The sequence below is a fragment of the Pelobates fuscus genome, chromosome 8 (assembly GCF_036172605.1).
Source record: "Pelobates fuscus isolate aPelFus1 chromosome 8, aPelFus1.pri, whole genome shotgun sequence".
Classification (NCBI taxonomy): domain Eukaryota; kingdom Metazoa; phylum Chordata; class Amphibia; order Anura; family Pelobatidae; genus Pelobates; species Pelobates fuscus.
Window position 1 is genome coordinate 178,376,525 of NC_086324.1, and position 24,053 is coordinate 178,400,577.

The 24,053-nt window shown below is 47.4% G+C and overlaps 1 protein-coding gene across 2 annotated transcripts in view; it reads right to left on the reverse strand.

Annotated features, from left to right (window-relative positions):
- MMP25 (matrix metallopeptidase 25) overlaps positions 1 to 24,053 on the reverse strand; it is a 35,865-nt gene that overhangs the window by 2,779 nt on the left and 9,033 nt on the right. Inside the window, exons 4-10 of one of the 2 annotated variants that reach the window (XM_063430913.1) lie at positions 20,058 to 20,196; positions 9,627 to 9,895; positions 8,428 to 8,607; positions 8,271 to 8,352; positions 761 to 843; positions 524 to 676; positions 190 to 447 (exon numbers count right to left, since the gene is read on the reverse strand). In XM_063430913.1, coding sequence (XP_063286983.1) covers positions 190 to 447; positions 524 to 676; positions 761 to 843; positions 8,271 to 8,352; positions 8,428 to 8,607; positions 9,627 to 9,895; positions 20,058 to 20,196 — 1,164 coding nt within the window. The remainder of the gene's footprint in view (positions 1 to 189; positions 448 to 523; positions 677 to 760; positions 844 to 8,270; positions 8,353 to 8,427; positions 8,608 to 9,626; positions 9,896 to 20,057; positions 20,197 to 24,053) is intronic. The other variant, XM_063430914.1, reaches the window with a different exon arrangement.

Genomic DNA, 24,053 nt, shown 5'->3' on the forward strand with positions numbered 1-24,053 from the left:
GCCTAGAAGACTGGAAAGTGACCATTATTTTTATTAATGCAGCGTTATAAAAATGTGTGGACATATAATGGCTGCATCCATTAAAACCATTAACACCTTGAACCTGCACCATATGGGATTTTGCAGATTATGGCACCAAATATATGTCCATACAGGCAAGTATTCTAAAACCCAAATCTAAAATCTCACCATTTTCTCCACTGATGACATCATCCACTTCTGAGGATAGTCCCTGCCACAGTCTTATGTCAAGTGGATAACCAGGGTCTGGGTGTCTTTTATCATCATCAAATCTCCAGAATTTGTGTCCCCGGAAGAAGTATGTTTTGCGGTTATGAGTCCAGACGAAAACCCCATCGATTCCATCTGCACCCAGTCCAAAATCTGAGATTGGGCGTGGATACCCAGGAAGGGCTTTGGTGTCTTGGAACACCCAGTATGAGCTTCCTAGGTTGGGATTACAGGTGATTAAAGACAACAGGAAATACATCTTCTACATACCTACCTCTAGTAATCAACTAACCTGCAATGAACACAATTCTGCTGTCGTTGGCTCGTTCATACACTGCATCCAGTCTGTCAAGGTCGTGTGGCAACCCCAGCCAAAAACGACTGATGTGTGCGGGCGAGAGGGAGATTAACTGTCCGGAAGCCTGTACTCGCCAGAAATATTTATCTGAGGAGAAAACAAGCAGAGCTCAGTGAATAGTTTTAACAGGTTTTATAAACAAATTGTAGTTCATAATCCACTATCTCTTACTTTTGAAGAAGAACACCTCTCCTCTAATATTGGCAATGGCATCGAAGTTGGTAGAACAGCGATTTAGGAAAGGATGGCGAGGCCTGAAAAACAGGTGGTGGGTTATTTTGATTTGGGTTTAATTAAATCAGATTAAGGATATTTGTAGAGAGATGCCTAATCTGGCTTTGTGGTTGGAAGTGTGTATTTGTGGCAGACTGCCTGGCACCCCAATTGGGTACCTCAGACAATTGCTGCTTCTTAGTATCACAGAGTACTATAAGCACCGTAGTCCCATTAGCCACCGCATCTTGGCTGGGGTCTCGCCATCCCTTCCCACCCTGGATCGACACCTGGATCCAGCTCCCAGTGCGAAGACCTCTCCTCCAAGAGAGTATAGCCATTAAAAGAGCTAGTGATCTAGCAATCCAAAGAGCAGGGATATAGCTGGCAAAGCTTTCTCCCACACTGTAGGTTGGCAAGTTTAGGTCAGACACCCAATTTTCCTGCTCTGTGTCACTGTCCCGTGGCTGCGTCTAGCAGCTCTCTGTAGTCTTTTTTCCAGTACCCACTCCATGTCAAGCAGGCAGGCAAGGTCTGGTCCCAGCGCCAGGACTGTGGGATACTGCAACACAGCATTCCGGTAAGAATAAATCGCCCAGTGCTGCGACTGGGCAGGACCGCCCAAGTCAACGTCCTCCTCAAAGGCCTTCCATAATAGGCCAGGACCACTGTAGCCTTCCCCCTCTGCCAGCCAGGTATCTTGCTGCACTACGTACTACCACAGTGCCCGGTACAAATACAGTTTCCTCTCCACTAGGGCTTCCAGGTACCTGACCTGCTCTGCCACAGGTTGTTCTCCCAGGAGCGACATCTGTTGGGTCACTTGGTTCTGTAAGCGCTTTGCTATACCGGGGAGTGTCTCTCCCTGCTGAAACTGGATCCCTTCCAGGGCAACATAGAATGTGACGGCAGATAAGAACCATTCGGCCCATCTAGTCTGCCCAATTTTCTAAATACTTTCATTAGTCCCTGGCCTTATCTTATAGTTAGGATGGCCTTATGCCTATATAAAATCCACTAGGAATCAGTATTACTGCCACTCATACTTGTAATATATATCATATCCACTAGGAATCAGTATTCCTGCCACCCACCTCCATCAATCGATGCTTCTAGTGCTCACTGAGGATCCAAGCACTCCACCAGACATCATCCGCACTGTAGACTCCCACAAACCACCGCAGCTTTGGGTGTCACTCTCCTCCGTCCATCCAGGATCCAGCTTCCAGTGGGTAGACCTCTCCTAGGCCAGAGAGCTTAGCAGGAACAGCTCTTATAAGAGCTAGTGATTATACTCAGGGGAGTATTGTGATATAGCAATCCCCAGCATGAATGTAGTTCTCCAATCCCCCAAACATGAGCCAAGACTTCATGAAGGGCTAAACAAATCTGTTTAATGGGAGCCACCCTTGGCCTTATGTGACAATCCCCGTGCAAGGGGTATGCCCACATGGACCATGTTGGGGACTGCAATACAAAATTATAAACCAATAACAGGGTTACAATGAATGACACTCCAATATACAATACAATAAGCCTTCCCCTATACTTAGGAGATAATTTAGTTTGATATAGTGCTTGACTCAATTATCTCCAAACACACAATAGTTCCAGGGCATTCGCGGCTAAGTACTCCTGCAGTCTATTTGCCGTTTTTGTCCAATGTGAACGGCCGCCAGGGAGCTAGCGTTCGGTTCTATGGAAAGTGCTTAACAGGGGGAATATGGTGTGGCGGAACCTACCTCGCCACTGGGCATTGGAGGGGCCTGGCTGCCTGCCTCTTACCTGCTGACTATGGCCCCTGGAAAATTGGTACAGTTAAAGATTTATATTTGGGCATATTGTACTGTATATTGCTGCTACTGGCCCTTTTAACAGCATCTATGGACACATTGGGACTTTTGGGACTACTGTCCCTTTAAGACTGTGAAGCATGTTCTAGTGTGCTGCCTGTAATATTGTATATGTATGGCGGCGGCCATCTTAAACTACCGAACAGCGGTGTTTTGCCGTCGAGTGTCTGGAACTAAAATCGGACACTTGACTAGGCAAACACCGCTGAGACCTCCATACTTCCAGGAATTCGTATAGAAACTACCGAATGACCCGTCGTTCGGTAGAAAGAACCCCACAAACAAGGGAATTCATTCAAACCCTCTCTAGGCTCTATAACACAGGCAATTCGTCTGTTTTCATTCCCTTGTTTGTGACCGACCGCAGGCCCAAAATGCATGGAACTGTTTTCGGATACTTTACCCATGCGGTCGGTCAAATCTTTGGAAACCCATATCTGCCGAACTGTTCATCCGAATGACTTGAATTTTGGATATGTTTCCCCCCTGAATAAGGGCTATCCAGCGATGCTGGATTTAAAGGTGTACCCCCTGTTTTTGGGGTACATCCAGAACTTGGCTGGAAAAGTGTACCGGATAATTGGGTTTAATGTTATCTGAGGGGAGGGGATGTGTGGGCTGAACCATGTATGTGATTGGTTATTTTATGCCTCCCCCTGGGTGTGGCCTGTATGTGGATTATTGTAATAAAAGCCAGGCTGGATGAGCCAGTCCAGAGTTCCTGTTTTACCCTCAAAGTGATGTGTCGTCTCATTATTGGGGGAAGGATTTATTGTATGCTGTTCCAGTTGACTGCTAGGAGTACAAGCCTATTCGTATGGTTCCTATTCAATGGTCTACAGCATTCATACGCTTGGGAGAATTTAAAGGTTTCTCGGATTCGGTGATTATGGTGTCTGCCAGAGTGCTTGGAGTCCTCAGGAAGCACTAGGAGCATCCATTAACGGAGGTACCAAGTCGGGGTGCCAGGTGATCCGTTACATTGGTGGCAAGCGGTGGGATGGCGTCCTGGTGTGAGAGGAACAACACCCTGGAGACACAGGAATTATTATGGAGTGGCATAGAACCAGCGAGTCCCTGGACAGTGCTCCAGGTGGAAGAGGAGTTTAACCGGAGGTTACAGAACCTCTTAGCACCACTGGTAAAGCCAATAGTAGAGGCAACCAGGTTGGACTGCAGTGAGAGCGCACGACAAGAGATGTGGGAAGAAACCCTAGAGGGTGTCCAGCGTTGGCGAGGGGAGCGTCTTCCCAGCAAGGAGCAGCGGTTACAAGGTAGAGTGGCCCTACGGATACCTATGCTGGGAGAACAGGCTCAGGAGGAATGGGTGATGCAACTTGATTCACTGGCATGGAGAGAACTGGGTCTCGAGGACGCATACCAAGCGCTACGTTGGTACGCGGTTCAGCGGGTGCCTGGAATGGCCAAATTTGGCAAACCCGAGAGCGAGGATTATAATGGCCCTGGCTTATTATGGGGGACATTTGCAGAACCAGAATTTGGGAGTGCGGCAGAGTCACGGCTTTGGGACATATTTGACTACAGAGAAGCCGTGCTGGATCTCCCTATGGCCGAGGACCTAAGGCCAGACTTGACTGAACTGGCTGTCCAGGAATGGGAGCTGGAGCAGGATTACCAACACCTGTTCAGCGCCAGTCAGTTACCATATACCCCACAAGTACCACCAGAGCAGTGGGAGATCGAACAGAATTATGCGGACTTATATGATCCAGTGACACCGCCTGTCTCTAACCTGATGGGGCTTCTGGACTGTACACCATTGGGAGCGGTGAGTTTTGTTCCCCCTCCCCAACAACTAAGCCCGCCAGTAGGAGACCTGCATTTAGTACCTCCTACTGCCCAACCAGCCCCAGAAATGGGGGACCTTATCGACTGGTCCTGGGAAGACCCACAGATGGCAGGTGGAGATGGGACCGTGGTCTCTCTGCCGGCCCTACAGGGAGGCTGGGCAGTTGGCCCAGATCCCCAGCGGCAGTGTGTATTACAGGGGGCTGAAGGTGCCATCCTTGCTCCCCAGCGGCAGCCTAACACACCAAGGGGAGACAGTAAGCCCCACACCAGCACAGATGGGACCGTGGTCTCTGTGCCCAAGCTACAGGGAGCTGAAGGAGATGTTCTTGCTCCCCAGCGGCAGTCTACGGTTCAGGGAGAGAGGGGTTTGTTGTTTCCTCTCCCCAGCGGCAGCACAGCTCACCAAGGGGAGACAGTAAGCCCCTCACCAGCACAGATGGGACCGTGGTCTCTGTGCCCAAGTTACAGGGAGCTGAAGGAGCCGTCCTTGCTCCCCTGCGGCAGTCTACGGTTCAGGGAGAGGAGTTTGTCATTCCCTCTCCCCAGCGGCAGCACAGCTCACCAAGGGGAGACAGTAAGCCCCACAACCATGCAGATGGGACCGTAGTCTCTGCACCTACACCACTGGGGATAGGGACAGTCGGTCCTGGTCCCCAACAGCCAGACAAAATATCGGAAGGGGAGACAGTCGTTTTTCCCCAACCAGAGGAGAGGACACTCTGGGTACTTTTTCCCCAAGCCTTGGACCTACAACTGGACACAAGTGGCAGGGGGCCATCTGGACAACTACCCCCTGTGAGAAAGGCCAGCCGACTATCAGAGCCCCAGACCGACTGGAGGTCTGGAGTCTGGATAGTCTAAATGGGAAAGGGGAGAAATGTGGCGGAACCTACCTCGCCACTGGGCATTGGAGGGGCCTGGCTGCCTGCCTCTTACCTGCTGACTATGGCCCCTGGAAAATTGGTACAGTTAAAGATTTATATTTGGGCATATTGTACTGTATATTGCTGCTACTGGCCCTTTTAACAGCATCTATGGACACATTGGGACTTTTGGGACTACTGTCCCTTTAAGACTGTGAAGCATGTTCTAGTGTGTTGCCTGTAATATTGTATATGTATTCATGTGTTAAGTTTAACCTGGGTGATATGTATGCAGCATTCATCTGATTGTTCGGTAGAATCACTCCATTCATTATATTGAGTGAAACTACCGAACAACCAGACCACCCAGGAATAAATGTGCCTCCAATTACAGTTTGCAACAATGTTGCAAACGGGTAATTGGCAATCAGTGTAATGTGTTCTTTGTCCTCTGGGTGGCCGCCATTCAGGAAACAACCACGTGGCGGCGGCCATCTTAAACTACCGAACAGCGGTGTTTTGCCGTCGAGTGTCTGGAACTAAAATCGGACACTTGACTAGGCAAACACCGCTGAGACCTCCATACTTCCAGGAATTCGTATAGAAACTACCGAATGACCCGTCGTTCGGTAGAAAGAACCCCACAAACAAGGGAATTCATTCAAACCCTCTCTAGGCTCTATAACACAGGCAATTCGTCTGTTTTCATTCCCTTGTTTGTGACCGACCGCAGGGCCAAAATGCATGGAACTGTTTTCGGATACTTTACCCATGCGGTCGGTCAAATCTTTGGAAACCCATATCTGCCGAACTGTTCATCCGAATGACTTGAATTTTGGATATGTTTCCCCCCCTGAATAAGGGCTATCCAGCGATGCTGGATTTAAAGGTGTACCCCCTGTTTTTGGGGTACATCCAGAACTTGGCTGGAAAAGTGTACCGGATAATTGGGTTTAATGTTATCTGAGGGGAGGGGGATGTGTGGGCTGAACCATGTATGTGATTGGTTATTTTATGCCTCCCCCTGGGTGTGGCCTGTATGTGTGAGTTGGAAATAAAAGCCAGGCTGGATGAGCCAGTCCAGAGTTCCTGTTTTACCCTCAAAGTGATGTGTCGTCTCATTATTGGGGGAAGGATTTATTGTATGCTGTTCCAGTTGACTGCTAGGAGTACAAGCCTATTCGTATGGTTCCTATTCAATGGTCTACAGCATTCATACGCTTGGGAGAATTTAAAGGTTTCTCGGATTCGGTGATTATGGTGTCTGCCAGAGTGCTTGGAGTCCTCAGGAAGCACTAGGAGCATCCATTAACGGAGGTACCAAGTCGGGGTGCCAGGTGATCCGTTACATATGGGTCTTTACAGTCGTTGACTTGGCCCGTAGTCTTTTGGCAAGAGGCTGGCCAGCAGGCCCCTCCAAGCACCTGTTGCGAGGTTTTAATGAGGGTTTAACACAGGGGCCATAGTCACAGGGTAGGAGGCTGGCAAACAGGCCCCTCCAAAAACCAGTGGCGAGGTTACTTTCACCATAATATCCACTAGGGGTAACTGTTACTGCTACCCATACTTGTAATATGTATAATATCCACTAGGAATCACCATTACTGCCACCCTTACTTGTAATATATATAATATCCACTAGGAGTCACTGTTACTTCCCCCCACCCCCCCTACTTGTAATATATATAATATCCTCTAGGAGTCACTGTTACTCTCACTCCCCCCCCCCCTGCCACTTGTAATATATATAAAATCCACTAGGAGTCACTGTTACTGTCACCCATACTTGTAATATTTATCATATAGAAACATAGAATGTGACGGCAGATAAGAACCATTTGGCCCATCTAGTCTGCCCAATTTTCTAAATACTTTCATTAGTCCCTGGCCTTATCTTATAGTTAGGATAGCCTTATGCCTATCCCACGCATGCTTAAACTCCTTTACTGTGTTAACCTCTACCACTTCAGCTAGAAGGCTATTCCATGCATCCACTACCCTCTCAGTAAAGTAATACTTCCTGATATTATTTTTAAACCTTTGTCCCTCTAATTTAAGACTATGTCCTCTTGTTGTGGTAGTTTTTCTTCTTTTAAATATAGTCTCCTCCTTTACTGTGTTGATTCCCTTTATGTATTTAAATGTTTCTATCATATCCCCCCTGTCTCGTCTTTCCTCCAAGCTATACATGTTAAGATCCTTTAACCTTTCCTGGTAAGTTTTATCCTGCAATCCATGAACCAGTTTAGTAGCCCTTCTCTGAACTCTCTCTAAAGTGTCAATATCCTTCTGGAGATATGGTCTCCAGTCCTGCGTACAACACTCCAAGTGAGGTCTCCCAGCGTCCCCTCCAGACTACATCCTTCGATTCGGGGTCCCTCTCGTCCGGGAGTGTGAACGCTGACTGGAGACCAACTCGCTCCATTCCGCTGAGCTCCTCCGCTACCAGGGGCGCTGCACGAATGTTAGCGTTGCCCTCTATTTGTAACTCCAAAGGATTCCGGTGTCTCCAGGATGCTTCTCCTCTCACTAAGGCAGACCGCCTGGCACCCGACTAGGTACATCCGCCAATCGTTGCTTCCTAGTATCACCAAGTACTATAAGCACCGCACCGGACACCATAAGCTATCTTGCAGGGGCCACAGTCCTGGGGTAGAAGGCTGGCAAGCAGGCTCCTACAGGAGCCCGTGGCGAGGTTCTGTTTGCCACATCATTGTATATCAAGGTTGCATGAAATCTGCACTTGTTACGGTGGGGTGTTAGAGGTCTGAACTCCCTGCCTATATGAGAACTATGGCCAGAATTCTGCTAACAAGTTAGTGGATTAGTCTCTATAGTGCAATGCAGATGCAAGTTATCTCCTGCTTTCAGTTCTGTAATGAGCGGAGGAAGTTTTAGAGTCTCCATAATCAGCAGGGTCTGGGGATCCAGGGTACTTACCTGTAGGTTGGACCTTGTGAGGGAATTGTGTGTTGAGTTGGCCTTGGCAGAGATGGAGCCCCTGGATAGGAATCTTTCTTACCTGAGAGGTAAAAAGAGACATTGAAACCACTACACCATCATGCACCATGTTAGTAGTAAATACTCATGTTCTTACCATACAGAATCTGGATTGCCTCAACATCGTCTTGTGGGAGTCTATAACGGCGGTGGTCGCCCACTGTACCCTGATAATATGGTTTCATTATGGACTCCTGAGCAGAAGAATGAGACAGCCCCAACGAATGTCCAAACTCATGAACCGCAACAGCAAAGAGATCTGTGCCCTTGTCACCTGCTGCAGAGATTGGCACATATTTGGGAATAAGATTAGAGTGTACACTGTCTCTCACTAGAGTGCACTGTACACTAGAGTGTACACTGTCTCTCACAAATACAGAGCATCCTGCCAGACACGTTAAACATACAGAGCATCCTGCCAGACACGTTAAACATACAGAATGAGCTGCTGGATAGACCTAACGTACTGAGACCCCCAGACAGGACTATATTACAGAACATCCCGTGACCCCCAGACATGACTATATTACAGAACACACTGAGACCTCCAGACAGAACATCCCGAGACCCCCAGACAGGACTATATTACAGAACATCCTGAGACCCCCAGACAGAACATCCCGAGACCCCCAGACAGTACTATATTACAGAACATCCAGTGACCCCCAGACAGAACTATATTACAGAACATCCCGAGACCCCCAGACAGGACTATATTACAGAACATCCTGAGACCCCCAGACAGCACTATATTACAGAACATCCTGAGACCCCCAGACAGGACTATATTACAGAATACAGTGAAACCCCCAGACAGGACTATATTACAGAATATAGTAAGACCCCCAGACAGGACTATATTACAGAACATCCCGAGACCCCCAGACAGGACTATATTACAGAACACACTGAGACCTCCAGACAGAACTATATTACAGAACATCCTGAGACCCCCCAGACAGAACATCCCGAGACCCCCAGACAGTACTATATTACAGAACATCCAGTGACTCCCAGACAGAACTATATTACAGAACATCCCGAGACCCCCAGACAGGACTATATTACAGAACATCCTGAGACCCCCAGACAGCACTATATTACAGAACATCCTGAGACCCCCAGACAGGACTATATTACAGAATACAGTGAAACCCCCAGACAGGACTATATTACAGAATATAGTAAGACCCCCAGACAGGACTATATTACAGAACATCCCGAGACCCCCAGACAGGACTATATTACAGAACATCCCGAGACCCCCACTATCATACTGAGTTCTACCAGTCTCACCATTGTACGTCCAATGCTCATCAGCATCCATGTGGGCATCTCCAGAACTGGGCCCCACTCCTGGAAAAAAAGCATGTCCTAGGGTTCCTCCTGGGCCATCAAATGGATATCCATCTCCATGGGAGCCTCCCAAGAAAGCCACACGCAGATCGGCCTCCCCACCTGTCTCAGTAAATCTGAGCTGTGTCTCCCTGCTCCAAGCATACAGGGCGCTGTCAATCAGAGTTCTTGTAGTATCTTGCGTCAATGTGTCTGGAAAACTTTCTACCCTGTTCATAAAATAGACATATATATATATATAGGAGCTCACAATATCTGAGTAAGAACTGTGAAAAATATGGATCCAGTCAGGGTGCCAATGTGAGATGTCCACCCTTGGCCTTTACTGTATAAATAACGAGGCCTAACAAAGAAGGGGTGTAGGGTTTTTGAGGGTGAGGAGCTGATTATAAGACACATTAAGTTTCCATCCAGCTCTTCATCTTACGTCTTCTACATCATTATAAGAATTTGAAAGACAGTGCTATTTAATTAAGCACTAACACAAGCAGCTCCCGGTGGGCTTATCTTTCCTAATACTTGAAGCGGTGGATTCAGACAATAAATCTGTATTAGAAATAGAAAACCTTGCCATTTCAGGAATATTCAGGGTTTGGATTCTATATATTGCGCATCTGAGACTGTCCCTTTCTTCGGAGAGCTATAAATATAGCATTTGTTCCCGTGAGGGTTAGATAATCAACATTTACCAGCCATCCATGTTTATGATCTGTACTAAAGGGGTTAAAGGGACCCTCCACACACCTAAACTAGTACAGATTTCTATAGAAATTAATCTTGTTGCACCACCCTGGCTGCCAATCAGATAACCAGCCCTTTTAATTCCTGGTTTGTTTAGCTCAGTGGAGATAAACTCAAGAGGCAGCAATTGCCCAGAGCACCTGCCTTACAAAGACTTCTCATTGAGCTGCATTGGGGAGTCTGTGATTGGACAGCCACAGAAAGTCTGGGCGGGGTCAGAAGGGGAGGGCTTTCTAAGGATGCAAAAAGGAGATCTGCAGTCTTTGCAAGTGGTGTTTAGATACACTATTAACCCAATTCTGGGGTCAAGAAGGAGTTTTCTTCCTAGTTTGTTGCAAAATTGGAAGCACTTCACATAGTTTTTTTTTTGTGCCTACTTTTGAGCAACAGCAAAAAACCTACATGAGGAAGGCTGAACTTGATAGACGCAAGTCTCTTTTCAGCCTACGTAACTATGTAACATACTGTTTCTTTGGGGGGGGGGGGGGGGGCGTGGGGTTATCTTGAAGCCCAGTTAACGGGTTCATTGGATAAACATAACTGATAAAACAATGAAAGGCGAACTGCACACCCATTACGTTTAATTTCTATCCAAACATTATGGTAAGCCAGCCAGAGTATGATCCCCGTTTTGTAGAAGGTGCTGTCTGCTCGTGCATCCTGCCCTGACATTCATGGAAGTCACATGTCTTGGCTTGAGGCTATATTTAGTCTTGTTGGGAACTCCCCTTCCTGGCACAGTGTGGCCTATAACTCCCATCATGCTAGGTACAATGACCAGGGCAGACTTGTTAGGGCCTACATGAGCAGAGGAGTCCTCACGGGTAATGTCATGTAATACTCAGTGGTGTATTTTGGATCTGTGCTGCCCTAGGCATGACGGAACTCATGCACCCCCTAATTTACATTTGCCCCACCCTTTCCTGTCAATGCCACACCTCTTCCTGTTAAAGACTAATACACACACTTTAACTGACAGACACACTCTCAGATACATAGACATACACACACTGATTTGACACAAACTGACAGACATACACAATCACTGACTCACTCACAAACACACACACATTGACAAACACACATTCACTGGCACACACACTGACAGGCATACACAATCACTCAGACACACAAACACACACATACACATTCACTGAAAGACATACAGGCTCCCTCACAGACACACACTGACAGACATACACACACTCACAGGCGCACACACATAATCACTCAGACGCAGGCGACCTCACAGACACACACAATCACTCAGACACAAACACACATTCACTGACACACACACTCACAGTCACTCAGACACAAAGGCCCAACACACACTGACCGACATACACACACTCTTACTCACAGACACACACTCACTCACAGACACACACTGACAGACATACACACACATACACAATGACAGCCAGCCAGACACAAACAAACACACATTCCTTTCCCCCCCCACCCCAAACATTAAAAGATTATTTTTTAATTTATATCCACCCAGCCACCCTACCTTTGGGAGAGCTGGGTGGATGGTTTTACCTGGGGTCGAGTGGGGCTGCTGGCAAGGCTGTTGTGGAAGGCAGGCGGCCGGGCGGCCATTTGAGGTCCAGACGGGCAGCTAGGGAGTGCTGACTTGTGATTCTGCATCATATTCCAGCTCCCGGCATCACTCAGCAGTGCGCGGGGGTGCTGAGCAGGGAGAGCTTGCAAATCAGTGCTCCCTCGCCACCCGCCTTGGAACTCAGCTAGCCGACTGCCACCAGGCTAACAAGGTATTTGCCAGGGCATTTGGGGCAGCGTTTTTTGCAGCCCCCTGGAAAGTGCCGCCCAAGGCAAATGCCTTGTTTGCCTCATGGCAAATAGAGTACTGGTAATACTGTCCAGATCCCCAACTTGATCTTATTGAATATCAGACACACAATGTCCCCTTGGCAGACCAAAAGGCCATTCCCACTAGACATCCAGAAAGACAACCTCCTTCACCCAAAATATAGAAGAACAGGAGTGTGACACAGTTAGAGTGTATAATCTGTGAATTCATCTGGCATTGTGTTACTGTGTGTGTGGATAAGTGTAGGAGGTAATCGGTGTGTGAGGAATGGACTCTGTTGGGTTTCAAACTCTGGTTTCCATGCTGCTGGTCCTCATCCTTACCAGTTCACCAGCCTGTTTTTTGCTGAGTTACCTGAGCTCAGATAACCTTGACTCTACAAGCAATGATATCAGTACCAACTCTCTTCAGCTGTGTCTGGCCAGGTGTATGGCTCTTGGCCTATATAAGCCACTGGTTTTGTATGCGTGTCTGTGTGTGTCTGGCAGCATGGTTTTGTGTGTGTGTCTGTAAATGTGTCTGGCAGCATGGTTTTGTATGTGTGTCTGTAAATGTGTCTGGCAGCGTGGTTTTGTATGTGTGTCTTTGTGTCTCTCAGCGTGGTTTTGTATGTGTTTCTGGCAGCGTGGTTTTGTATGTGTGTCTGTGAATGTGTCTGGCAGCATTGTTTTGTATGTGTGTCTGTGAGTGAGTTTGGCAGCGTGGTTTTGTATGTGTGTCTGTGTCTGGCAGCATGGTTTTGTATGTGTGTCTTGTGAGTGTGTCTGGCAGTGTGGTTTTGTATGTGTGTCTTTGTGTCTGGCAGCGTGGTTTTGTATGTGTGTCTTGGAGTGTGTCTGGCAGCGTGGTTTCGTATGTGTGTCTGTGAGTGTGTCTGGCAGCGTGGTTTTGTATGTGTATCTGTGAGTGTGTCTGGCAGCGTGGTTTTGTATGTGTGTCTGGGAGTGTGTCTGGCAGCGTGGTTTCGTATGTGTGTCTGTGATTGTGTCTGGCAGCGTGGTTTTGTATGTGTGTATGTGTGTCTGGCAGCGCGGTTTTGTATGTGTGTATGTGTGTCTGGCACCGTGGTTTCGTATGTGTGTCTGTGAGTGTGTCTGACAACGTGGTTTTGTATGTGTGTGTTTGTGTCCGGCAGCGTGGTTTTGTATGTGTGTCTTTGTGTCTGGCAGCGTGGTGCTGTATGTGTGTATGTGATTCTGGCACCGTGGTTTCGTATGTGTGTCTGTAAGTGTATCTGGCAGCGTGGTTCTGTATGTGTGTTTGTGTCTGGCAGCTTGGTTTTGTATGTGTGTCTGGGTCTGGCAGCGTGGTTTTGTATGTGTGTCTTTGTGTCTGGCAGCGTGGTTTTGTATGTGTGTCTTTGTGTCTGGCAGCGTGGTTTTGTATGTGTGTATGTGTGTCTTTGTGTCTGGCAGCGTGGTTTTGTATGTGTGTATGTGTGTCTGGCAGCGTGGTTCTGTATGTGTGTCTGTGTCTGGCAGCGTGGTTTTGTATGTGTGTCTTTGTGTCTGGCAGCGTGGTTCTGTATGTGTGTCTGTAAGTGTATCTGGCAGCGTGGTTTTGTATGTGTGTCTGTGTCTGGCAGCGTGGTTTTGTATGTGTGTCTGTGTCTGGCTGCGTGGTTTTGTATGTGTGTCTGTGTCTGGCAGCGTGGTTCTGTATGTGTGTCTGTGTCTGGCAGCGTGGTTCTGTATGTGTGTCTGTGTCTGGCAGCGTAGTTTTGTATGTGTGTCTTTGTGTCTGGCAGCGTGGTTCTGTATATGTGTGTATGTGTGTCTGGCAGCGTGGTTCTGTATGTGTGTCTGTAAGTGTATCTGGCAGCGTGGTTCTGTATGTGTGTCTGTGTCTGGCAGCGTGGTTTTGTATGTGTGTCTTTGTGTCTGGCAGCGTGGTTCTGTATGTGTGTCTGTAAGTGTATCTGGCAGCGTGGTTTTGTATGTGTGTCTGTGTCTGGCAGCGTGGTTTTGTATGTGTGTCTGTGTTTGGCTGCGTGGTTTTGTATGTGAGTATGAAGAAAGAAAAGTGTAGAGCCAAATGATTAGGGAACACTTATAAATAATCATAATAAACAAACTCCTTCATTTGATTAGTGCTAATGCCTAAATAAAGAATAGTTTCTAAGTGCAAACACTGAGCAGCTCTTATCGGTAACTATTGAAAAGGACCTTTGACTCACCGCTGAGAATTGAGAGAATATGATAATCAAAGAAATGGCGCTATTATCAACCGCTATGTGAGTGCTTGGTACTAGGATACATACCAGCTACGGAATGTGAGTGCTTGGTACTACCAGGATACGTACCAGCTACGGAATGTAAGTGCTTGGTACTACCAGGATACGTACCAGCTACGGAATGTGAGTGCTTGGTTTTACCAGGATACGTACCAGCTACGGAATGTGAGTGCTTGGTACTACCAGGATACGTACCAGCTACGGAATGTGAGTGCTTGGTACTACCAGGATACGTACCAGCTACGGAATGTGAGTGCTTGGTACTACCAGGATACGTACCAGCTACGGAATGTGAGTGCTTGGTACTACCAGGATACGTACCAGCTACGGAATGTGAGTGCTTGGTACTACCAGGATACATACCAGCTACGGAATGTGAGTGCTTGGTACTACCAGGATACGTACCAGCTACGGAATGTGAGTGCTTGGTACTACCAGGATACGTACCAGCTACGGAATGTGAGTGCTTGGTACTACCAGGATACGTACCAGCTACGGAATGTGAGTGCTTGGTACTACCAGGATACGTACCAGCTACGGAATGTGAGTGCTTGGTACTACCAGGATACATACCAGCTACGGAATGTGAGTGCTTGGTACTACCAGGATGCGTACCAGCTACGGAATGTGAGTGCTTGGCACTACCAGGATACGTACCAGCTACGGAATGTGAGTGCTTGGCACTACCAGGATACATACCAGCTACGGAATGTGAGTGCTTGGTACTACCAGGATACATACCAGCTACGGAATGTGAGTGCTTGGTACTACCAGGATACGTACCAGCTACGGAATGTGATTGCTTGGTACCACCAGGATACGTACCAGCTACGGAATGTGAGTGCTTGGTACTACCAGGATACGTACCAGCTACGGAATGTGAGTGCTTGGTACTACCAGGATACGTACCAGCTACGGAATGTGAGTGCTTGGTACTACCAGGATACGTACCAGCTACGGAATGTGAGTGCTTGGTACTACCAGGATACGTACCAGCTACGGAATGTGAGTGCTTGGTACTACCAGGATACGTACCAGCTACGGAATGTGAGTGCTTGGTACTACCAGGATACGTACCAGCTACGGAATGTGAGTGCTTGGCACTACCAGGATACGTACCAGCTACGGAATGTGAGTACTTGGCACTACCAGGATACATACCAGCTACGGAATGTGAGTGCTTGGTACTACCAGGATACGTACCAGCTACGGAATGTGAGTGCTTGGTACTACCAGGATACATACCAGCTACGGAATGTGAGTGCTTGGTACTACCAGGAAACGTACCAGCTACGGAATGTGAGTGCTTGGTACTACCAGGATACATACCAGCTACGGAATGTGAGTGCTTGGTACTACCAGGATACGTACCAGCTACGGAATGTGAGTGCTTGGTACTACCAGGATACGTACCAGCTACGGAATGTGAGTGCTTGGTACTACCAGGATATGTACCAGCTACGGAATGTGAGTGCTTGGTACTACCAGGATACGTACCAGCTACGGAATGTGAGTGCTTAGTACTACCAGGATACGTACCAGCTACGGAATGTGAGTGCTTGGTACTACCAGGATACGTACCAGCTATGGAATGTGAGTGCTTGGTACTACCAGGATACGTACCAGCTACGGAATGTGAGTGCTTGGTACTACCAGGATACGTACCAGCTACGGAATGTGAGTGCTTGGTACTACCAGGATACGTACCAGCTACGGAATGTGAGTGCTTGGCACTACCAGGATACGTACCAGCTACGGAATGTGAGTGCGTGGTACTACCAGGATACGTACCAGCTACGGAATGTGAGTGCTTGGTACTACCAGGATACATGCCAGCTACGGAATGTGAGTGCTTGGTACTACCAGGATACGTACCAGCTACGGAATGTGAGTGCTTGGTACTACCAGGATACATGCCAGCTACGGAATGTGAGTGCTTGGTACTACCAGGATATGTACCAGCTACGGAATGTGAGTGCTTGGTACTACCAGGATACATACCAGCTACGGAATGTGAGTGCTTGGTACTACCAGGATACGTACCAGCTACGGAATGTGAGTGCTTGGTACTACCAGGATACGTACCAGCTACGGAATGTGAGTGCTTGGCACTACCAGGATACGTACCAGCTACGGAATGTGAGTGCTTGGCACTACCAGGATACATACCAGCTACGGAATGTGAGTGCTTGGTACTACCAGGAAACGTACCAGCTACGGAATGTGAGTGCTTGGTACTACCAGGAAACGTACCAGCTACGGAATGTGAGTGCTTGGTACTACCAGGATACATGCCAGCTACGGAATGTGAGTGCTTGGTACTACCAGGATACATGCCAGCTACGGAATGTGAGTGCTTGGTACTGGCAGGATACGTACCAGCTACAGAATGTGAGTGCTTGGTACTACCAGGATACGTACCAGCTACGGAATGTGAGTGCTTGGTACTACCAGGATACATACCAGCTACGGAATGTGAGTGCTTGGTACTACCAGGATACGTACCAGCTACGGAATGTGAGTGCTTGGTACTACCAGGATACGTACCAGCTACGGAATGTGAGTGCTTGGTACTACCAGGATACGTACCAGCTACGGAATGTGAGTGCTTGGTACTACCAGGATACGTACCAGCTACGGAATGTGAGTGCTTGGTACTACCAGGATATGTACCAGCTACGGAATGTGAGTGCTTGGTACTACCAGGATACGTACCAGCTACGGAATGTGAGTGCTTGGTACTACCAGGATACGTACCAGCTACGGAATGTGAGTACTTGGTACTACCAGGATACGTACCAGCTACGGAATGTGAGTGCTTGGCACTACCAGGATACGTACCAGCTACGGAATGTGAGTGCTTGGTACTACCAGGATACATGCCAGCTACGGAATGTGAGTGCTTGGTACTACCAGGATACGTACCAGCTACGGAATGTGAGTGCTTGGTACTACCAGGATACATGCCAGCTACGGAATGTGAGTGCTTGGTACTACCTGGATATGTACCAGCTACGGAATGTGAGTGCTTGGTACTACCAGGATACATACCAGCTACGGAATGTGAGTGCTTGGTACTACCAGGATACGTACCAGCTACGGAATGTGAGTGCTTGGCACTACCAGGATACATACCAGCTACGGAATGTGAGTGCTTGGTACTAGGATACATACCAGCTACGGAATGTGAGTGCTTGGTACTACCAGGATACGTACCAGCTACGGAATGTGAGTGCTTGGTACTACCAGGATACGTACCAGCTACGGAATGTGAGTGCTTGGTACTACCAGGATACGTACCAGCTACGGAATGTGAGTGCTTGGTACTACCAGGATACATACCAGCTACGGAATGTGAGTGCTTGGTACTACCAGGATACGTACCAGCTACGGAATGTGAGTGCTTGGCACTACCAGGATACATACCAGCTACGGAATGTGAGTGCTTGGTACCAGGATACGTACCAGCTACGGAATGTGAGTGCTTGGTACTACCAGGATACGTACCAGCTACGGAATGTGAGTGCTTGGTACTACCAGGATACATGTCAGCTACGGAATGTGAGTGCTTGGTACTACCAGGATACGTACCAGCTACGGAATGTGAGTGCTTGGTACTACCAGGATACATACCAGCTACGGAATGTGAGTGCTTGGTACTACCAGGATACGTACCAGCTACGGAATGTGAGTGCTTGGTACTACCAGGATACGTACCAGCTACGGAATGTGAGTGCTTGGTACTACCAGGATACATACCAGCTACGGAATGTGAGTGCTTGGTACTACCAGGATACATACCAGCTACGGAATGTGAGTGCTTGGTACTACCAGGATACGTACCAGCTACGGAATGTGAGTGCTTGGTACTACCAGGATACGTACCAGCTACGGAATGTGAGTGCTTGGTACTACCAGGATACGTACCAGCTACGGAATGTGAGTGCTTGGTACTACCAGGATACGTACCAGCTACGGAATGTGAGTGCTTGGTACTACCAGGATACATGCCAGCTACGGAATGTGAGTGCTTGGTACTACCAGGATACGTACCAGCTATGGAATGTGAGTGCTTGGTACTACCAGGATACATACCAGCTACGGAATGTGAGTGCTTGGCACTACCAGGATACATACCAGCTACGGAATGTGAGTGCTTGGCACTACCAGGATACATACCAGCTACGGAATGTGAGTGCTTGGTACTACCAGGATACATACCAGCTACGGAATGTGAGTGCTTGGTACTACCAGGATACATACCAGCTACGGAATGTGAGTGCTTGGTACTACCAGGATACGTACCAGCTACGGAATGTGAGTGCTTGGTACTACCAGGATACATACCAGCTACGGAATGTGAGTGCTTGGTACTACCAGGATACGTACCAGCTACGGAATGTGAGTGCTTGGTACTACCAGGATATGTACCAGCTACGGAATGTGAGTGCTTGGTACTACCAGGATACATACCAGCTACGGAATGTGAGTGCTTGGTACTACCAGGATACGTACCAGCTACGGAATGTGAGTGCTTGGTACTACCAGGATACATGCCAGCTACGGAATGTGAGTGCTTGGTACTACCAGGATACGTACCAGCTACGGAATGTGAGTGCTTGGTACTACCAGGATACATACCAGCTACGGAATGTGAGTGCTTGGTACTACCAGGATATGTACCAGCTACGGAATGTGAGTGCTTGGTACTACCAGGAAACGTACCAGCTACGGAATGTGAGTGCTTGGTACTACCAGGATACATACCAGCTACGGAATGTGAGTGCTTGGTACTACCAGGATACGTACCAGCTACGGAATGTGTTGGCGCTATATAAATATAATAATAATAATATCGTTCAGAAAGTCTGCAATACAATTACAAGCAATAGGTGGTGCTATAGGGTCTGTTTGTAAAAGACCATGGAACTAATTGCTACAGAGTAGAAATATATTTCAGTCGAACAAACTTTTGCCTATTATCCAGTTGATACTTTGTAGCTTCGATGAAATTATCTCCAGTCTTGCGAATGCTGCTGAGTTAAGTCACGATCCTAACGTGGGCGATACTGCAGTATATCCTAACGTGTTATATGCCTTAAGGTTTGTTAGAGTAATTCTCTAACGTTCTGGTGAGTGGATAGTAATGATGCAGGGAGAGAAACAGATGGACATGGAAGGGTGGATAGTAAGAGCAAAAATCGCACAGTAGCCATATTAGCCAATGTGGAAGAAAAAAGCTCTCGGATTTAAAGCTGAATGCTATTAGTTATAACTCCTACTAAGTATTCTATCATCTAATATATCCCAAACCTCCCCGTGTGCCTTCCAGGGCACTTCACTATAATCCCCCCATTGCTGGTACAAAAACTACATTCTGCTTGGAACCAAGATGAAAAGACTGAGCACTATTAACTAAATGGTTTAAAAAAGTGCAAAAATTAAAAGTGAATTTTAGATAAATGCAGTCGAGCTATATTGGCTGCATCTTGCAATAGAGATGTGGTAGGTAATTGACGGACAGATTATGTAGCCTGCGCCCCTGTACGGGGATACTGACCTCCATGTCAGCTCTCTTTTCTGCCACGAAGTCCCAGTGAAGGCGTATCTTTTCCTGCGACGCCGTGGAATATCAGACGCCATAATAACGTCAGGAAGCGAGCACCGAGGTTTCTTCATCATATCATACGTCTTGTCATCTGTAGAGAGGACCGTCAACAGGGTTTGTGCGGGGCACTGCGTGTACTGCATGGATATATTCTGACGGTATACTCTGTGTACTCACTGTGTGTATACGCTATAGCCAGTATACTCCTCGCAATTACAGTGTGTGTGTATTTTGCTATAGAACAGGTATATTCCTGATCCTTACTGTGTGTATACGCTATAGCCGGTATACTCCGCGCAGTTACAGTGTGTGTGTGTGTGTATTTTGCAATAGAACAGGTATATTCCCGATCCTTACTGTGTGTATACGCTATAGCCGGTATACTCTGCGCAGTTACAGTGTGTGTGTGTTTTGCTATAGAACAGGTATATTCCTGATCCTTACTGTGTGTATACGCTATAGCCAGTATACTCTGCGCAGTTACAGTGTGTGTGTGTGTATTTTGCTATAGAACAGGTATATTCCCGATCCTTACTGTGTGTACACTCTATAGCCCGTATACTCTGCGCAGTTACAGTGTGTGTGTGTATATTTTGCTATAGAACAGGTATATTCCTGATCCTTACTGTGTGTATACACTATAGCCGGTATACTCTGCGCAGTTACAGTGTGTGTGTGTATTTTGCTATAGAACAGGTATATTACCGATCCTTACTGAGTGTAAATGCTATAGCCGGTATACTCTGCGCAGTTACAGTGTGTGTGTGTATTTTGCTATAGAAAAGGTATATTCATGATCCTTACTGTGTGTATACGCTATAGCCGGTATACTCCGCGCAGTTACAGTGTATGTGTGTGTGTATTTTGCAATAGAACAGGTATATTCCCGATCCTTACTGTATGTATACGCTATAGCCGGTATACTCTGCGCAGCTACAGTGTGTGTGTGTATTTTGCTATAGAACAGGTATATTCCCGATCCTTACTGTGTGTATACGCTATAGCCGGTATACTCTGCGCAGTTACAGTGTGTGTGTATTTTGCTATAGAACAGGTATATTCCTGATCCTTACTGTGTGTATACGCTATAGCCGGTATACTCTGCGCAGTTACAGTGTGTGTGTATTTTGCTATAGAACAGGTATATTCCTGATCCTTACTGTGTGTATACGCTATAGCCAGTATACTCTGCGCAGTTACAGTGTGTGTGTGTGTGTGTATTTTGCTATAGAACAGGTATATTACCGATCCTTACTGTGTGTACATTCTATAGCCGGTATACTCTGCGCAGTTACAGTGTGTGTGTGTATATTTTGCTATAGAACAGGTATATTCCTGAGCCTTACTGTGTGTATACGCTATAGCCGGTATACTCTGCGCAGTTACAGTGTGTGTGTGTATATTTTGCTATAGAACAGGTATATTCCTGATCCTTACTGTGTGTATACACTATAGCCGGTATACTCTGCGCAGTTACAGTGTGTGTGTATTTTGCTATAGAACAGGTATATTCCCGATCCTTACTGTGTGTATATGCTATAGCCGGTATACTCTGCGCAGTTACAGTGTGTGTGTGTGTATATTTTGCTATACAACAGGTATATTCCCGATCTTTACTGTGTGTTTATGCTATAGCCGGTATACTCCGCGCAGTTACAGTGTGTGTGTGTGTGTATTTTGCTATAGAACAGGTATATTCCTGATCCTTACTGTGTGTATACTCCTGATCTTTACTGTGTGTATATTCCTGATCCTTACTGTGTGTTTATTCCCCATCCTTACTGTGTGTATATTCCTGATCCTTACTGTGTGTATATTCCCCATCCTTACTGTATGTATATTCCTGATCCTTACTGTGACAGACCCATCTGTATAGCCTAAGATTGCTGGTTCGTCTGTTTGCCCCTTTTCGTCTATTTGCCTGTCCGTATACCCCTGTTCGTTTATTTCCTGAAAGAACCGATTAAAACTACCGAACGGACGGCCACCCGGGAGAGAAGTGTGCTGCTGGTTAACCTCTTGGCCCTAATTAGAACGTTGTGGTTAACCGCAGACAGCTCTCCATTCCAACCGTATTCAGGGTGGTCGTCGTTCGTATGCCGACCACGAGGCGGCGGCCATTTTACACCATGCGAAAGACCAGCTGTGTTCGGCGCAGATTCTATGGAACTAAAAACGGACACTCTTTCTGCCGAACACCGCTCAAATTACCGACCACCCTTCTCAGTCGACAAGGCAAACGAACACCGGCTGTTCGGGAGTTTGGATTGCACGGATGGACTTAATCCAGATAGCCGTCCCATGGAGTCAATCGCATACCGAAAGACTGTAAGAGACTTTGACTCCATGGCGATTGAACTGTATGTATGGGATCTGAGCGCTATTCGCTAAGAATATGCACTCAGATCCAGGCTATCTGGGGATACGTTGCACGAATGTAATATGTTCGGTACTTATAAACTTATGCAATTTTACACGTTTTTTATGTATAATTTCAAATGGCGATTTGCCTCTGTCCTGGAGATAATTGAATTACTTCTTGATTATCTCCAGGGCAGAGGGGAGGAAACCGGGATGCATTGTGGGAATATTTTGTGCCTGTATGTCTAAAAGTGCCATATGTCTGTCTGCCATTACAGTCTCCCATTTGGTCCCCTAGGGGAGTGTCCACCAAGTGGGAGACCTGCATAAATACGGGCGGGTAGCCCACAGTAAAGCCAGTTCTTTTTTTACCCTCAAAGCGGAGCTTGGTCTCGTTATTGGAGGGGAGATTTACTACACGGCTAGCGACTGATTATTGGAAACGTAAGCCGCTTGGATGTTATATTTGATCGGCTGTTAGCCGCGATTCGTGGATTTCATGTTCGTGAGTTTTGGGATCCGTACGGTCCTGGTCGGGAGACTGGTACATTCCCCTGGTTGCAGTTCGTACGGTTGGAGTATACGAATGGAGATTGCATTATTGGCAGAGGGGAAGCTTAACTAAACGGCGGTTTTACTCCTTTATGCCAGAGGGGTCTTAACAATTGGTGGCAAGCGACGGGATGAGTCCCATCGTCCAGAAGGTCAGCTACACATCCCTGTTTGGTGAAGGAAATGCAGTATGAGGAATTAAGGCGTGCTACCCTTAAAGATATATTGGAATGCCGAGGACGGTCAGTAAGTAATCTAAAGAAACGTGAGATTATTGCTTTGCTACTGGAAATGGATGCAGCACAAGGAATGGAGAGAGCTAATGTGCCCAGCATTCTGGATCTAACACCCGCGGAAATACTATTCAACCGGGCTGTCCAGATAAGGCTGGCACACTTTGGCCCCAACCCTACAGCTGACATTGTGGAACGTGTGCAAGCAGCAGTGGCGGCACAACAAGCACTCCAGGGAAGAGGAGCTGCAGCAGCAGAGGTACCCAATAATAATATTGGAAGAAAAAAGGTACCCTTTGCTGCATTAAACATTTTTATTGAAGCGGAGGGAGAGATTGACGGGTTCCTGGCTGACTTTGAAAGACAGTGTGCCCTACACCAGGTACCCACAGCCGAATGGGTCACTATCCTCTCTGGGAAGTTATCCGGCCGGGCCAGTGAAGCGTTTCGGGCCATCCCAGAGGAGGAAATCACCAGCTACCGGGCAGTGAAAGATGCCCTTTTGGCCAGGTACGCAGTGACCCCAGAGGCGTACCGGCGGCGATTCCGGGAAACCAATAAACAAACTGGCGACTCCTATGTGGAATGGGCATGCAGGGTACACCGCACCGCAGCCCACTGGATGGCAGGGTGCCAAGCTGTAACTGGTGAAGAGGTGCTACAAGTGTTTCTGCTGGAGCACTGCTTTGACCGATTACCTACCGGAGTCAGAGAGTGGGTCAGAGACCGAAAACCCTCCACTCTGCCCGAAGCTGCCCGTCTGGCAGATGAATATACAGACGCACGTAAATTGGACAATGCA